The 18,582-nt window shown below is 36.8% G+C and overlaps 1 protein-coding gene across 4 annotated transcripts in view; it reads left to right on the forward strand.

Moving 5' to 3' along the window:
• TMEM161B (transmembrane protein 161B) overlaps positions 1 to 18,582 on the forward strand; it is a 71,098-nt gene that overhangs the window by 17,002 nt on the left and 35,514 nt on the right. For 2 of the 4 annotated variants that reach the window (XM_043464700.1, XM_043464701.1), the window contains exon 2: positions 6,728 to 6,831. In XM_043464700.1, the coding sequence (XP_043320635.1) occupies positions 6,728 to 6,831 (104 nt within the window). Of the gene's footprint in view, positions 1 to 6,727; positions 6,832 to 18,582 lie in introns of those variants that run through there. The other 2 variants (XM_043464702.1, XM_043464704.1) reach the window with 1 other exon arrangement.

Consider the following 18,582-nt stretch of genomic DNA (forward strand, 5'->3'; position numbering starts at 1 on the left):
GCTCAATATATTGTTATGTCTAATTTTCCTTCTATGTTACTTGAAATATTTTATTCTCTTACCCTTGATTGTTTAAAAGCCTTCCACTGTGATCTATGCAAATACCTCAGATCAGTGCATCCTCTTGATTTTAAAGATTTTTAGCAATCTAAAATTCTGTCTTCATCTGATTTCTCACAGCTTTTTGTAACATATTGATGTCTGCTTTGGTTGAACTAAGTTCTTAGGAGTCCCATGGTTACTCTGTTCCCATTTATCATTTAACCTGGAATTACCTTCCTTGGTTTCATTTTAATCATCTACTCTGAAACTTTTCTCTCCAATTTTTTAAATTTATATAACCCTGAACCCTTGTTTATAGTACTATGCAATTTTGTGCTCCAAAATTGTCTTAATGTATTTGTTGTTACCTAATATGGTAATCTTGGGTTTTAAGTTCTGTCAAGACAGTTTATTTTATAGTAGTGTCCTTCATTCGTTCAACCATGCTATGTGCCTTAGAATTATTCTAAATGTCATTGCTCTGAGTATTTGAGATACAGTAGTCAGCGAGACACAGAAGTCCTCTGGCAAGTTTCTCATACTAGGCAGCAAGATATTGGATGTATATTAGGCAGACAGCCTTATTTGTTAAAGTGTTGTTTGCTTTTCCTGTTTATACATGCAAATGATTTCTGTAGTGATGTAATTTGAATTTATAGATTTTTAGCATTGTTTGGTCGAGACTCTGACTCATTTGTCACATGATGAGTAGTGATTCTAGATAGTTCCTACCACCAAAATAAGAGACTCTGCGCCCCTCCCCCCTGCAGCGCTGCTACTGCCCTTAGCGCACATCCTTCTTCGGTACCTGAGCAGCTGTCTTCGTGCCGATGGGCTGGCCCTCACTAGTGTTTACAGGGTATCCAGAGTGACTTTTCTTATGTTCTGATCTGGTTCTATTACCTTTCATGGATTTCTTTATTGTTTTCAGGTTGAATTCTTAAGTCTGTAGGTTTTTGCCCTTCAGTGTCTGGTTTTGGCCTACTGGCATCCTGTGTGAAGCAGATATCACTGGTGGTTCGCCAAGCTGAGCCCATGGAGTCTTGACTGAGCCTTTACCTTCCATGATACCATCTCACAGCTCTTGTCCCTTAGTACGTCTGCTTGCTGTCTCATGCTGCATTCTGGTAGAATGCTCTGCCTGTCCTCTCATCACTTTGTATTAAGAGTTTGCACAGACTCCGGTAGATAGTGAAGGATGGGGAAGCTTGGCGTGCTGCAGTCCATGGGATTGCAGAGTTAGACAAGACTGAGCAACTGACCAAGAACAGTTTGCTCTACTATTGGCCTGACTTCTCAGTGATGACAGGCACTGTGCTGTTTCTCCCTATTATGTGCAAGTGGTTCAGTGCATGTAGTTTGCTGCTAAATAAATGTTCATTGAATGCACTGAAACAGCTTAGAGGAAAAAACATTAGGTTGGATTAGGAATCTGGGTTCTGGATAAGTTTGTGACTGGGTAGTTCTATGGTCTTTGCTGTTTGGACCCTGATAACCTCATTTGTAAATTGTTGGGAGATGGTTTGCTTGAATGCTCAATGTGTGATTCTAAGTTTTATGTAAATCTAGATTGAAGTAACGAAGTTCACACCTTCTTTTGTAGTATTAGTATTTGAACCTCTCTAAGAAGTCTGTCTCAACATGTCTAGCTATCACTAAAATATGTAAAAAGTTAAAAAACCAAAAATGGGAAGGTCATTGGGTACTATCCTCTTTCTTTTTTTTCGCTTCTCTCTTATTGGAGGGTGAGTGATCATTAAAACCATTGGGGTGGTTTGACTTCAAGTCTGTTGCTGATATGCCTTCTGATCGTAAACAGTGTGTACTTTGCTTTCAGTCTGCTTGTCAACAGGAGAGTTAGTTTAGTGAAACGAAACAAAATGTCAACTCCACTGAGGTTGACATAATATTGTTCCAAGTTTGAATTTTAAAATTACAACATGTTTTTCTTTAAGTTTGGGGAGTTTTATTATAAATATTGTCAAGCAAGATAAAATACTCTATTTGATATATTTTATTTCTTGGAGAATTGCTTAATTTTCCTTGGTAAGAATTTTTTTAACCTACCCAGAAATGATTACTAACAAAAATTGAAATGATCATTCTTCTATAAACTAAAGGCAAATAACTTTTTCTTGCTCTTCATGGCCTCAGGTTAATAGATGTGGAAAGGTTGAAACCTAAGTTGCTCCAATGTTTCACCCTTCTTGGGAGCTTACGAGCTATTTCATAAATGACTTTTCCCAGTTCCAGTTATCAAGAGAATTGGAGCCTAGGGGCAACCAATCTGGACAGAAGCCATCTCTTTGGTCAAGTTATTGTTTTGAGGCCCTAATGAAACCATTAAGGCCACTTGGCCAATGACCCATAAGGTTGTGTGCTTGAAACTTCAGCCATGATGGACTTTATTGTATCGGTGCGTATCTACTCAGTTTAATAGTTTTTTTGTGTGAAGTTTATGTTTGTTTATGGTTAAATTTACTTAAGCATTAGCTTTGATGAAAGATATTCAGGGAATTTGGTTTTTAAACTAAACATTTCAAAAATTCTGTTTTGTACAAACTTAGATATACATGGACTCTTAAGTTAGTCAGTGAAGGCAGATTATTAAAATTTGTTTTTAAATTTCACATAATTGTGTCTCTTAATTAATGAGTTGAATATATCTTAATATGTTAATCCCTGGCATGTACACTGTGATTGTCAGTTGCATGGTGATGTCTCAAAAGTAGATCTAAGTTTAGTACTAACAACATATTAAGTTGATAATATATAATTCTGTAAAATGGTTGTCATTTTGAAAATAGATTCCAAGGACTCTTTTCCAAATAAATATGAAAAGGATTAACTTTGGGGACATATTTTCTACATAATTTAAAAACTATTTCTCAAAAAAATTAGGTGGATTCTTCTATTGGGAAGAAAACAACATTTTCTTTCAGTCCACATATATAGTTAGTTACCTAACAGCTGATTCATTCTCGGAAAGGTTGATTGACTTCTGTTAGAAAGTTGAAAGAAAACATATATTTAACAGTAAACAGATGAGGTTTTGAGAAAGTACTTTCAACTTTATTTTAAAAAGATGGAAATGGCATAGTAAGATAAGTGAATAGAGTGAAGTTACATTTTTGAATGTTTTTTAGTCAAACATTAGCTCAACATTGAGAATGATGTTTGCCTTTCATGAGGTTGATCTCTTTAGTTCCTCATTTGCTTCAGTATACCATCATTCTCTGAATTCTTCAACAATATCTTTAGAATACATTTTTCTTCTTAACAACCAGAGATACCATTGTAATTTAAATCGTTATCTTTTTTTGGTGTGGATCATTGCCCATTGCCGAAGCCTAGTTGCTTTTATGCTAGTCAGTCCGGTTTGCTGATTTTTACTTGTTTTTGCCTTCACATGGTTTACATTCTTTAGTCCTGCATTTATCAGCAGTGTCTCATTATGCTTAGTGATTTGGAATAAGAGGAGAGAGTTTGATAAGATGCCTTTTATCCCCAGTTCATCACAGTCCATCGTTCAGTTCAGTTCAGTTCAGTCACTCAGTCATGTCCGACTCTTTGCGACCCCATGAATCTCAGCACGCCAGGCCTCCCTGTCCAATACCACCTCCCGGAGTCTACTCAGACTCATGTCCCTCAAGTCGGTGATGCCATCCAGCCATCTCATCCTCTGTCGTCCCCTTCTTCTCCTGCCCCCAATCCCTCCCAGCATCAGGGTCTTTTCCAATGAGTCAGTCCATCGTGTATATATATATATACACACATATATTTTCCAGATCAGTCTTTCTGAAATGCCATTTAATACCTGTAGCATTTATTAGATATGACTAAGATACACTTTCTGCTGTTAAGGAGCTTACACTCTAATAAATTGTTATGTATGTTTGTGAGAGATTGTACTAGATGACCTTGAAGATTCTATGATACTATCAGATTTCTTTGAAGGCTAGATGGAGGTTCACTTTGTCCACGAAACTTTCCCTGATTCTCTGACTAAAAAAATTATCTTTTGCTTTTACGTCTGTAATCTCAAATAGACTAACCTTCTGACATACTTGCTAATATATTTCTTGGCCTTGTTCTGCCTGAAAGTGTTCTTTGTAATGGCATTCACTGTATGGAGATTGCAGAACTTCTATCACAAACTATATAGAAAATAAGATAGTAAAAGCACATGGTAGGAAATGTGAAAGAAAAAAGACAAAAATGTCTTCAAAAACCTTTGATGTTAGGAGAATATAAAAGTGGTCTGAACCTTAACCCAATTGGTAGAATTTAAGGCATTAAAATATCCACAGTGAAACCAGAATTGAGACAGGTTTCAAAGGCATTTTAAAAACAGTCCTGTTTAAGAGCCATTTGCTCCCTTTTTTAAAGAACTCTCGGTACATATATGTTCTTTTTAAATTAGGCATTTGTTCTTTTGCTAATTGACTTGTAAGAACTCTATATAATACCTAACAAGTAAATAATATCTTTGGGCTTCCCAAGTCGCTCAGTGGTAAAGAATCCACCTGCCAGAGCAGGAAACACCGGTTTGACCCTGGGTCAGGAAGATCCCCTGGGGAGGAAATGGCAACCCACTGGATATTCCTGCCTGGGAAATCCCATGGACAGAGGAGCCTGGGGGGCTCCAGTCCAGGGAGTTGCGAAAGAGTCTAAACAACAACAAATTATCCCTTTATGATATGAGTTACAAATGTCTCTTCCAATTATTTTGACACTACTTACACTCTTTCTCTATGAATAAATTTGATTTGATTTTTCTTAAAATCTCATGTTTTTAGAGCACTTTTCGGTTTGCAGCAAAATGGATCAGAGTATGGAGAGTTGGATACCCCCTGTCCTGCCACGTGCACAACCTCCCACACTTTGAGCATCCCACATCATGATAGTACATTTGTTACAGTGATGTACAGTTGATTGAACAGTTTGTTAAAATCAGTGAAATCTGATTTTTTCAAAAAAAATTTTAGTGTTCTTTTATCACTTAGGAGACTGATGTTATTTTTTATGGCATGATTCCATTTGTTTTGTTTTCTAAATTTATTTCTTATAGAAGTAATGGTTATTTTTTGAAAAGCCTTCTCTTCTTGAAATTAAAAAAAAAAAAACTTATCCCTTAATAGGAATGATAATTATGACAATAACAAGTATTGGCTGCATTCTCTGAAACAGGCACAATTATTAACCACAGCTTGATTAGTAGGTCAGCTGAATTATTAGCTTCATTTTATAGAAGAGAAAATAAAGAATAAGGGGAAATTATTGTTATTTTTTTATAAAGGCGAAAGGTAATTAAAATACTAATAGGAAGGTTTTAAGTAGAGAAGAGATCTGATGCGAAGAGCCAACTCATTGGAAAGGACCCTGATGCCGGGAAAGATTGAAGACAAAGAAGGGGGCGGCAGCGGATGTGATGGTTAGATAGCATCCCTGACTCTATGGACGTGAGTGAACAAGCTCCGGGAGGTGGTGAAGGATGGAGGAGCCTTGTGTGCTGCAGTCCGTGGGTCGCAAAGAGTTGGACACGACTTAGCAACTGAACAGCAACAGGAGGGAAGCTGTTCGGTGGGTGAGGTTCCTGAAAATCCGTGAGAGGATGCGCTCTGAAGCACTGAGGAGTTTGCTTTACACTGAAGATACTCTGTTATTACTCTGTTTAAGATTACTCTGTAATCTAGAAACAGAGGGTGTGGAGGAAGACAGGTGCAGATACCAGTGGTTGTGAGCTTGTTGGTGTCAAATGAGAGTTCTCACGTGATGCAATTGTTTTATTCTCTGTGAACTGGAAGCTGTCCTCTACTGAGTTGAGAGAATTTTGGAGGGAGTGGATAAATTAGGAGTTTGGGATTAGCAGATGCAAATTTCTATATGTAAAATAGCTAAAAACAAGGTCCTACGGTATAGCAGAGGGAACTGTATTCAATATCTTGTAATAACCTGTAATGGGAAAGAATATGTGTGCAAAGTATATGTATGTGTGTGAAACTGAATCACTTTGCTATGATTGTAAGTCAACTATGCTTGAATAATTTTTTTTTTTTAAAGAAGGAAGAAGTTTGAGGGAGGTTGGAGGTGGGGGGAGATGGGAGAAGGTTTGTATTAGGTATTGCAGAGAACAAGAGAGGAATTGATGAGAACAAACTGGGCATTTTGGGACCTTGTTAAAAGCCCACCCATTGAAAGTTCGTGATGATAGGATGAAGTAAAATTTTTTTTCTTGTGACTGTCCACCATCCACATTTAGTATAGTTAATGCTCTTGAGTCGTTCACTGCCACCCTAGAATTAAAAAACAGGCATGCTGCTTTTAGAGCTAGCCAGGCTGGTGTTCTATGTGTTGAATAGAGTAAATCTGGAGAAGGATGGGGAAAAAAATCACTATTTTCCACTTCATTTTGGTACACTCAGGTAATGGAGAAGATTTCTTGGAAATAGATTTTGAATGTGTATGCTCTGTAATTTAACTTTTGTTAATATGGATGTGACCCTTGGATAACTTGTAGAGGATTATGAGGTGAGATCCTGTATGGCAGAATAATAGCTATTTTGATAGTAAACCCATTTTTCTTATGAAGTATAATTTTCAAAACATATAGAAAGCTTTTCAGTGGTTTCCTCAAATCTAAATTCATTCATTGTTAAACTCATCTGTTTGTTTCTTTACACAGGGTGTGATAGGTATTCAGCTGGTCGTTACCATGGTGATGGCCAGCGCCATGCAGAAGATCCTACCTCACTATTCTCTTGCTCGATGGCTCCTCTGTAATGGCAGGTAAGGCAAGGGTAGGCTGACTCTGACCGGCACTTTCCTCTCTTTTTAGTTTACCAGACTGATTAACCTCCTAGAAGTTAAGTGCTAATTCCAGTTTTCTAAAAACATGAAAAAGGAAAATTACAAGAAAAATCCAGCTTCCTTATTTAAACTCTTACTTGAGATAGTAGTAGTTTATCTGTTGAGTACAAAGGTAATAGGATGATCATTGTCAAGAATTTAGTCTCTTCCTTCTCGATTGCTTTTTGAACATGGCCACTGGAACTATCACATGACTTTTCTAGTTACCTTTAAAAAAAAGTTGGTCAACAAGAGGAAGAGACTGTAAATTGAAGTTTTTAAATTTTCACCATTGTTGGAAAAAATGACTCAAAGCACCTGCCCTATTATTGGTGGCTTAGTTGAGAGTTTTATAAGAGTTAGGAGTTCTTTGTTTTACTGTTACTAAATAATTTCAAATTTTAATTTAGCAAAGAGGGAGTGAAGTTATTTTGTAGGCTTTTAATTTTGTTTAGTGCACTATAAGCTTACTACTACTACTGTCCCCTCATGGAGAGGAACTAAGTTACCTTGCTGAAAGTTAAAGAATAAAATAAACAGTACAGAAGTTAAATACAGTTAAACAGAGATATCATGAGGCAAAAGCAGTAAAACTCTGCATACAGAAATACACACCACAATCTTGGTAATTCTGAAAGGTAAATTAGAGGCTTGGTACCATGACTATAGTTTTACTCCAGTTATTTGTCTCTAATAAATAAATAGATTCTGTTATTGACTGGTATATCAGTTTTCTATTGTTTAGACCTTTTAAGTCAGAACTCTGGAGAAGGGCAAGGCTACCCACTCCAGTACTCTGGCCTGGAGAATTCCATGGACTGTATAGTTCATGGGGTCGCAAAGAGTCAGACACGGCTGAGCGACTTTTCCTTCACTTTAAGTTAGAAAGCAATGGACAGCTATTATCCGCCTAATGATTTCATATACTGCAAGACCAATAATAGGCCATTCTATCCACAAAGCTTAATTTATTTTTCAGTTTTAAGTATATTCTTTCATGCTTTATGCTTGTTTTGTATCAGTGTTTAAATATAGGAAAATACTATTTAGATTGTCCAAAAAGGCTTTTTGAACACTGATATGCACACACATGCATGTGTATGGAAAGTGTGAGAGAACAGTGGTTTAAAAATATCTATTTTTATTAGCAAAGTAAATAAAGACTAAAGTTTCAGTAAAGTTAAAACTTCATCAAAGATATTTATAAGTAAAAAAAGTAAATCATCAGTGACTAGTTTTTAATTCTGTAGGTTTATGCCCTGTGTAGTCTTGCTTACTTGTTTTGCTTCGCAAAAACCCTTTTTTGTAGATCATGAAAGGGTGAATATCTGCTGGGCAAATATTATTAATTCTAAATAAATAGAATCTGAATTAATAAATTAGATACAATACATATTAAGATAGCTTATTTTCTATTGAGAATTGCACATTTCTGGTTTTGTTTCCAGTGAGTCTCTAGGCAGCCTTCCTATCTCTTTTGGCTTTAAAGATCCTGGTAGTCTTATCCCTTTTTAGTCATTAGGCAGTTTCTATTTTCTAATAGGTAATCTGCAGCCCATTTGTTTCTATAAAACAAAAACTCCAGAGATTGAAAACTGATTCTCTTTGTTAATTTTGAAGCAATATATTATATTTAAAATTGCTGCTCTTCTGACAGTTTATCTGTCATGTAAGTATACATATTGCTAATTTGAAGAGGAGTTCAACCTTCAAAAATAATCATGAAGTTGATAAATTTTGTGATTTTGATTTGCTTTTGTAAATAGATTAACTTTAGTGTTAATTAATGCTATCTCTAATTCCAAATCAGTTTCCAAGGAATACCAATCAGGATTTTCTAGTGATTCTTTTCTGCTATAGTTTCATTTCCTCTTTCTTTGTTTTGCTCTTTATTCTTAAGATCATCTGTTGATATTTTTCTTTAATATTAAATCTGAAATTTTAAGTCATGAAGCTATATTCTGACTGTTGTTGACTAATTCTGTTGAATAGGAATATTGATTTTATCATTTTGGAATAATTACTGTTTTACAAACCTTTTGTGATATGAAATGACACTTTTAATATTAAGAAAATCTAAAATCTCTTCTAAATTGCTCATGTAAAAATTTTGATCAGAAATGACAGTTTGCATTTTAAACCATGTGTTGTTGCTGAGTTGAAGGAAGAGAAAGGAGAGAAAATCTGAGGGCGTTCTTTGTCGTTTATAAAGTGCTTGAAGAAATTTAAAGGGAGAAGCTTATGAGAGAACTTTCAAAATTATAAATAGTGTAGGGGATGGTTTGGGAGTGGCTCTAGTGAAGAGATTTAAGTGAATAGATGGTGTAGGTACCACGATAGTTTAATCACAAGTATGACAGAAGAAACTTTAGTTTTGGTATCTATTGACTTAATATTTTATCATATATTCAGATTGTAAGTATTCATGTTTCTCTTAAAAGTTATGGCTTCTCTTTATCATGTTAATTAGTTTCCGTCTATATCTCTCATCAACTTCTGTCTCTTTTAGAATGGAAGGTGTGAAGTGGCACCTGTTTCTATTATGTTGACTTAACAAGTAAGCCTGCTAATTTCCTGAAGTCAGTACCTTGAAGAAATTTGCAGTTTTTGCTTATATATTAGCCTGTTTATTTTTTATATTAAAAAATTGACTAGTTTTCTGGCTCTTGCTTAAATAACATTTTTATTTTGTAATTAATATTGTGGAGATCTAGGTGTTTTTTTTTAAAGTGCATAATCTTTAGCCTGGTTTATTTCCATTAATATTACCTTTACAATGTTAAAAAACTTTGTATTGGTAAAATTTTTATTTCTGTTACCCCATTTGCATCTCTACATTCTGAACCTGGAAGAAGACATGTATTGGGGTATTTTATGACCTCCGAAATCTTAGTGTCTGAACTTAATAAAAGTTTGTCAGTCACAGACAGGACAGGAATCAAGGTCAAATTAGGGTACCTGAGAGGGGTAGGGCAACTCTCCGTGTAGCTCCTTCACAAAATGATGATTCAAGTGTTACTTAGGGATTATAGGCTGTTTCTTCTGTCTTGTGGCTCCTCTGTTCCTTCTGCTACTTTGGAGTCCTTTTTATTAGATGCTGTGCCCATTGAAAAGACCCTGATGCTGGGAAAGATTGAAGGCGAGAGGAGAAGGGGACGACAGAGGATGAGATGGTTGGATGGCATCACCGACTCAGTGAACATGAGTTTGAGTAAACTCTGGGAGTTGGTGATGGACAGGGAGGCCTGGCGTGCTGCGGTCCATGGGGTCGCAGAGTCGGACACGACTGAATGACTGAATTGAACTGAACTGTGCCAGTTGGCAAGAGAGAATGGGCTGTGGTCTTTTCAGGAGATTCTAGGGGCCAGGCTTAGAAGTAGATACATCATTTCTGCCCACATTGTGTAGTCTGGAGCCCTGTGACTGGTTCAGACCAAAAGTCATGGCAGGCTGGGAAATATACTTTTCCTTGTGCTTGGGAAATAAAAGCAGGATTGGTGAGTGCCTAGTCCTTCCTGGTTGTAGGTAATATTGTCTCCATTTTTAGATGAGAAATTGTAGCTTTACTCATGTTCACATACTGAAAAGTGAAACAAATCCAGCCTCTTACCCTGGAAGTCTGACTCATAGTCTAGTAATTATTTGATGTATGGTTATTCATCAAACTCCAGACCCTTGTCCTGGAATGTACTTACACCGAATTTTGAATTTGGTGGAGGTAAACTTTTCTACAACCACTGTGACTTCTGCTGGCGGTTTACAGAGTAATTTATTTCAGGTTTTCTTTTTTCTACCTTTTTTTCTAGTGTGCTTAGCCTTCTAGAAGATATCCTCAGGTTACAGGAAGTATATGGTTTGTCTTTACTTACTCTTCTGGCTTCTCTAGGACTATAGTCATCTTTTATTCTAAATTTAAAGGCACATCAGCATTTTTCTCATTACCAAAAGCATGCTAAGTGTGAAGTTGAGTTTAAGAAATATCATCTGTTAAAATTATACCTCTCCTCACCATTTGAGATTAAATGTGTTCCACATTTCTAAGTCATAATTATTTTGTATTCCATCCTTCTACTTTTTTATAATAGAAAAATGTTTGTCTCCTAGAAAATGTTATTCTGTTTTTACATGTCTTTTTATTAGACTATTGAGGCATTCCTGCTTTAATAAGAATTTATGAAACAAAATCTTTCTTACTGTTACCTGTGAGCAAATTACTGACCTTGAATAACTCAGATGTAGAGTCTGGTGCTCAGGTCGCTCTTCCCATCCCTTCCTTTTCAAAGGAAAGAAGGATCGTGGGGAGTTGGTTTCTCTGTACCTTTACTCTGAACGTTTGTTCTAACCATGGCTCAGATCACCCGCAGATGTTCGTTCTTCACCGTGTCCAGCGTACCACTGCTTTGTAGCCAGTGTTCTCCAGTTTCTGTTGTAATTAAAGTTCCTTTTTGTTTTGAAGTTTGCTTGGCCCCTCTTTTCATGGAGAGGTAAGTGGTAGGTTACATTCTTTGTACATTTGAATAGTGGGTTTTGCATGAGGAGCAAGATTTGGCTTTTTGTCCTTTATAGCTTCCTTGCTGAACCTGCTTTCTGTTCTGATTGTTCAGCTCAAACCTTATGCATTTTTCTCTGCCCCTTCATCCCCCTAGGCTCTCACTTTGGTCTGATACTTCCCTTCATATGTCCCTGACTCAAAATATATTATGGTTGGATTTATTCTGATTTTTGTCTCATCTTTTATTGGGTAAAGAGGATGTGACAACACCCTGTTCAATTGCTCTTAATTCTTTTTGCCTGTTGTCTTTCGCATGTTGCCTGATCCAAGAATTTCCAAATTCCCTTTGGTGAGAGAAACCTACTATTCAAATGCACAGTAGGTGGGACCTATGACCTAAGGGAAAGGTTCAAACCTTCAGCTACTACCCTTACGGAATGCCTGAGTCCTTGCTCTCCTGCCTTAGCTGTCTTAATCCGTTCCAGAATGTCATGATGTTCTAGTAAAGTTTCCAATAAGTAACAAGAGAATGTATTTATATGTAATAAACAATATTTTAGTTACTTGTACTGAAAGATTTTCTAGGTTTTAGGTGGTGTTTGTTTTAAGTCTTTTTTTCACGTCTAAATTATTATTTTGAGATTTAGAATATAGAGACCAAAACTGTGTTATGACCTATCTTGTCAAAGAGTTTTGTATGATTCTTTATGTATTAAAGCTGTTTTTAGCTTTCTCTCAGTACCCAGCTTTTCCATATTTGTTCATATTTAGATTTTCATTTTAAATTTCTGAAATTTTTACTTCTAAAAAAATTTTTAAGTAGTTCACTTTAAATAGCATTACCGTTTAATTTTTTTTTCTAATGAATCTAGGTCAATACATTCTGTATTTTCTAGTATTTTTTTTTTAGTGGTCTTGAAACTGCCTTAGTAAGAAAGTTTGTAGTCTGATATTATTTTATGTAAGAGGTTTATGTAAGAAAATTTATGAAAAATTATTTCAGTGATTTAGTGGAGTTTAACACAGTTGGCTTTGTTATCTGAGACAGTGTTGACTGTTTGAATTAAAGTGAAAGTAGCCAAAGTAAATGTCAGAAGATACCGTTTAACTTAAATGCAGGAGATTCAGTTTTGTTGTAAATTCTATTAATACTTACTCTTTTTTTTTTTTTTTATTAGCACAATACATGCTTGTGATATAGAAAAAGATAATAAATTAATAAGAAGGAAAAAATAAGAGATAACAAACTGTATTCCTTTCAGCTAAAGACAGTCTCTATGTAATTTTGTTGTATTCCCTTCTAATCTTTTCATATTTTCCCCTCATGGATGTGATTATTTTATGTGTAATTTTACATCATGCTTCTTTTGCTTAACATGAAGCATTTGTCTTTAGTTGTATTTTTGTAACCATTATTCTTAACATCAAATGTAAGACTAATAAGCTTTTATATCTCTTTTCTAAGCCCATATTTGAAAGGCTTAGTGCATCAGGCCAATTATTGCAAAATCCAGGCTTAGATTGAAGAAAGTAGGGAAAACCACTAGGTCATTCAGGTATGACCTAAATCAAATCCCTTATGATTATATTTTTATTTTCTAGTGTTCCCCTTACAAATTGTTGATATGGAGATGATCTGTGATGTATACATAATATTTAAATCTTGAATAATGTTGATAATGCCATTTATCATGTTTTAAAAATAGTCCATAAAAATGTTGTTGCCTACGACATTTAACCTCTCATACAGAGAGTGACCATATGAAGCTTTTTTTGGTTAGATGCCACATCCAAAGACTCATGGCAGTATGTTACATGACAGGTTAAAGCAAAATCAAACAAACAAACAAAAAAAACCTGTGAATTTAATTTGAAACTAAATATGGTGTTATATATTTGCTAGGAATTTGATATTTGGAGAGAAGGAAGTACAGTCAGCCCTTTGTATCTGCATATCCATGAATTCAACCAAAGGATGGAAAATATTTGAAAAAAAACATTCCGTGAAGTTCCAGAAAACAAACTTGAGTTTTCCATTCTTCTTCAATTATTTACATAGCACTTACATTATACTTGGGCTTCCCTGGTGGCCCAGACAGTAAAGAATCTGACTTCAATGCACAAGGCATGCGTTTGATCCCTGGGTCGGGAAGATCCCCTGGAGAAGGAAGTGGCCACCCATTCCAGTATTTTCGCCTGGAGAATCCCATGTCAGAGGGGCCTGGTGGGCTGCAGTCCGTGGGATCGCAAAACGTTGAACACGACTGAGTGACTAACACTATGATTATACAGTGGAGGTGAGGGATAGACTCAGGGGATTAGATCTGCTAGACAGAGTGCCTGCAGAACTCTGGATGGAGGTTCATACACTGTGATTATACAGTGGGGGTGAGGGATAGACTCAGGGGATTAGATCCGCTAGACAGAGTGCCTGCAGAACTCTGGATGGAGGTTCATACACTGTGATTATACAGTGGGGGTGAGGGATAGACTCAGGGGATTAGATCCGCTAGACAGAGTGCCTGCAGAACTCTGGATGGAGGTTCATACACTGTGATTATACAGTGGGGGTGAGGGATAGACTCAGGGGATTAGATCTGCTAGACAGAGTGCCTGCAGAACTCTGGATGGAGGTTCATAACGTTGTACAGGAGGTGGTATCCAAAACCCTCCCAAGGAAAAAGAAATGCAAGAAGGCAAAGCGGCTGTCTGAGGAGGGCTTACCAATAGCTGGGAAAAGAGAAGCGAAAGGCAAAGGAAAAAAGGAAAGATGCATTCATCTCAATGTGAGTTTTAGAGAATAGCAAGAAGAGATCAGAAAGCCTTCTTAAGTGAATAATGCAAATAAATAGAGGTAAACAATAGAATGGGGAAGACTCTAGAGATCTCTTTAAGAAAATTGGAGATACCAAGGGAAAACATTTCATGCAAAGATAGGCACAGTAAAGGACAAAAACCAGCAAGGACCTGACAGAAGCAGAAGAGATTAAGAGGTGGCAAGAATACACAGAAGAACTGTACAAAAAAGATCTTCATGACCCAGATAACCACGATGGTGTGATCACTCACCTAGAGCCAGACATCCTGGAGTGTGAAGTCAAGTGGGTCTTAGGAAGTATTACTACAAACAAAGCTAGCAGAGGTGATGGAATTCCAGCTGAGCTATTCCAAATCTTAAAAGATGATGTTGTAAAACTCTGCACTCAGTATGCCATCAAATTTGGAAAACTCAGCAGTGGCCACAGGACTGGAAAAGGTCCATTTTCATTCCAATCCTAAACAAAGGTCATGCCAAAGAATGTTCAAATTACCATACAGTTGCACTTATTTCACATACTAGCAAGATTATGCTCAAAATCCTTCAAGCTAGGCTTCAGCAGTACATGAACTGAGAACTCCCGATGTACAATCTGGATTTAGAAAAAGCAAAGGAACCAGAGCTCAAAGCGCCAATATATGCTGTATCGTAGAAAAAGCAAGGGAATTCCAAAAAAGCATCTGCTTCTCCTCCTTTGACTGTGTGGATGACAACAAAGTGTGGAATATTCTTAATGAGATGGGGATGCCAGGCCACCTTACCTGCCTGCTGAGAAATCTATATGCAGGACAGGAAGTAACAAAAAACTGGACATGGAACAACGGACTGGTTCAAAATTGGGAAAGGAGTACATCAAGGCTGTATATTGTCACCCTGCCTATTTAAGTGATATGCAGAATTCAGTTCAGTCGCTCAGGTGTGTCCAACTCTTTGTGACTCCATGGACTGCAGCATGCCAGGCCACGCTGTCCATCCCCAACTCCTGGAGTTTACTCAGACTCATGTCTGTTGAGTCGGTGATGCATGAAATGCTGGGGTGTATGACTCACAAGCTGGAATCAAGATTCCTGAGAGAAATATCAACAACCTCAGATATGCAGATGATACCTCTCTAATGGCAGAAAGTGAAGAGGAACTAAAGAGCCTTTTGATGAAAGTGAGAGTAAAAAATCTGGCTTAAAAGTCAACATTCAGAAAACTAAGATCATGGCATCTGGTGTCATCACTTCATGGCAAATAAAAGGGGAAATAGTGGAAGCAGTGACAGATTTTATTTTCTTGGGTTCCAAAATCACTGCGGACAGTAGTGACTGCAGCCATGAAATTAAAAGATGCTTGCTCCTTGGAAGAAAAACTATGACAAAACTAGATAGTATATTAAAAAGGAAAAACATTACTTTGCTGACAAAGGTCCATATAGCCAAAGCTATGGTTTTTCCAGTAATTGTGTGTGGATGTGAGTTGTACCATAAAGAAAGCTGAGCACTGAAGAATTGATGCTTTTGAACCATGGTGTTGGAGAAGACTCCTGCGAGTCCCTTAGATTGCAAAGAGATCAAACCAGTCAATCCTAAAGGAAATCAACCCTGAATATTCATTGGAAGGACTGGTGTTGAAGCTGAAGCTCCACTACTTTGGCCACCTGATGCAAAGAGGAAAAGACCCTAATGCTAGAAAAGATTGAGGGCGAGAGGAGAAGGGGGCAACCTCATGAGATGGCTGGATGGAGTCACTGACTCAGTAGACAAGATTTTGAGCCAACTCAGGGAGATGGTGAGGGACAGGGAAGCCTGACATGCTGCTGTTCATGGGGTCACAAAGAGTCTGACATGACTTCACAACTGATGAACAACAACAAAGTGCATCACAGGAAGCAGATTCCAAGTTATTTTGCAAAGGAAAAGACCAAAAATTGAGACAAAAACTTAAAGTATGGTAGATGGGAATCATTTAATATGAAATCAAATTCTACGAAGCAGTGACTGTTGAAGAAAAGTGTGTAACTATACCTTTATTAATAGGTTTTCCTTTGCACATCCTTAGATGGATGCTCCATGCAGCCTGGAAGTCTGTGTGTGTTGTACTTCTCAGCCAGCTTTTTCAGCCCAAACCTCTCTTCATTTGCACATTCCTGCCTCAGCCTCGCTCTGAACTCTTAAAGTCGGAACCTCTCTCTCTCTCTCTCATATCTTCATGCCATCAAACCCCCAGCACTAGTTGCATGTGCAGCCTCTCTTTGTTTTGTATTTTTGTTCTCCCTCTCATCTTCATGCCACTTATGTTTTTTGTTTTTTAGTGTTTATATATTTTAATTTTGGCCTATGGAGGAAATCTGTTGCTATCAAGACCCAATTCCTGCATTTGTGGGCTGTACCCCATCATCTCTAACCTTCACCTAGACTTTGCTTCTTTGGCCATTTCCTGTCTTCTGTACCATTAATTGCATTGTTTCTGTAGGATTATTCCTATTAATACACACACACATTTTTTAAATGTTTCCCATTAAAAATAATAAATAAACAAGAGTCACAGCTCTGCCTCCCTTTCTTTTTAAATCACAAAGCCCCTCCCATATCCATTCCTTAGGTTTGGCTTATTTCCCTGTTTTTCCTTCAATACTGAATTTGTTACATACTTGTTCTCATAAACTCAGTTTTCCTACTTCCTTATTAACTGTTTATCCTTCTACCATGTTTTATTTTCCTGTTAGGTGATCGTATTAATGCATATTGGTTTAAATACCAAAATTAGAGGTATTTAGAAAAATGGATTCACACAATTAAATCAGAATATTTTAGAAGAAAATAGATCCTAGAAAATGTAGGGGTCTTAAAATATTTCAGTAATGTAGGACTGTAAATGTAACTTAAGTTTTCCTGTAGTACTAAGATTCTTTCACTGAGAATTATTTTCTCAAAGAAATAAACAACTAATTTTAGTCTTTATAAATGAGTTATTGCTTATGTGTTCTCCTGAATGTTATATATTCAGTCCTCATTATTTGTTGATTCTGTACTTGTGATGTGCCTAATTGCTAAAATTTATTTGTAATCCCAAAAGTCATACTTGTGGTGCTTTTGAAGTCATTTATAGAAATATAATATGCAGAGTGGTAAAAAATTTGAGTGACTTGTTCCCAGCTGAGGCCTAGGTTCCAGTTGAGGCCTAGGTTCCCAGCTGAAGCTTTCTTATTGTACGTTTCATATTGTAATCAGGTGTCCTTTTTGTGGTCTAACTAGTCCATGTTTTCACATTTTTGCTTTTTTGGTAACTTTGCCATTTAAAATGGCCCTCAAGTATAGTGCTGCAGTGCTTGATGTCGAGTGTTCCCAAGCTCTAGAAGATTATGATGTGCCTTATGGAAAAAATTTACTAGAAATAGTCACAGATACCAGGAAAATACTATACTTAAGATTATAGTTTTTAGATAAGTTTTGTTCACACCTTGGTTTTATTACTGTTGACCATGAATTTAATATTAATGAATCAACAGTATATATTAAGGTATCTTTAAACAGAAACATACATAAAACAAGGGTTTATACTGATTGATTGAAGATCTTGTGACTGGAGGCTCGTGGGAACCTAACCGTGTATTTCCCCTAGGAGCAATGGTTCAGTGTTCGCGGCGACTTTATAGAGCATAACTACCGCGAATAACGAGAATCGACTGTAAGTTAAAATTCTGGACTTCGACTGAAATTTCAGGAAGTGCCTCCTTACCCATGTTAAGTATAGTTTAGGGCATTTTGGTTTGGGATATATATTTTATTTTAAAACTCTTAAGAACATTCATTCATTGATCCTTTTTGAGCACTTACTATATGCCAGTAACTGTACTAGTTTTGAAGTATACAGGAACAAGTAAGTTACAAAATCTTTACTCCAAAGATCTGTCAGCTAGAGGAATATTCCATTTTACCCCAGTCAGTCTGATACCAACTGCAGTTCAATTTTGACACTGGCTACCTGGAGTTAGTTCAGATTCCGTCGGTTAAAGGCAAAATCCTTCATAAGAATGCATAGGCTTTGGATGCCAACTGCAAGTTCTTGGGATCCCTGGGCCGTACTTTTGACAACCAGCATTTCCATGACCCCCTCGGTTCAGAGTGCAGTGATCACAGTTTTGTTAATATAAAGATTACACATTGGATGAGGTTTGGGAAGGAGCACAGCGTTTCCATGTCCTCTCCCTGCAGAATCGGCATGTCACCCTCCATGTACTTCAGTATGTTTAACAGCTAGGAAGCTCCTCGGAGCTTTGGTGTCTAGAGATTTTATGGAGTTTCATTACATAGGCATGATTTTAATCATTGGCTGCATGATTGAAACTTAATCTTCAACAGCCTTCCCATTCCTGGAGGTCAGCTGGCTGAAAGTT

This window comes from Cervus canadensis, chromosome 4, assembly GCF_019320065.1.
Source record: "Cervus canadensis isolate Bull #8, Minnesota chromosome 4, ASM1932006v1, whole genome shotgun sequence".
NCBI lineage: Eukaryota > Metazoa > Chordata > Mammalia > Artiodactyla > Cervidae > Cervus > Cervus canadensis.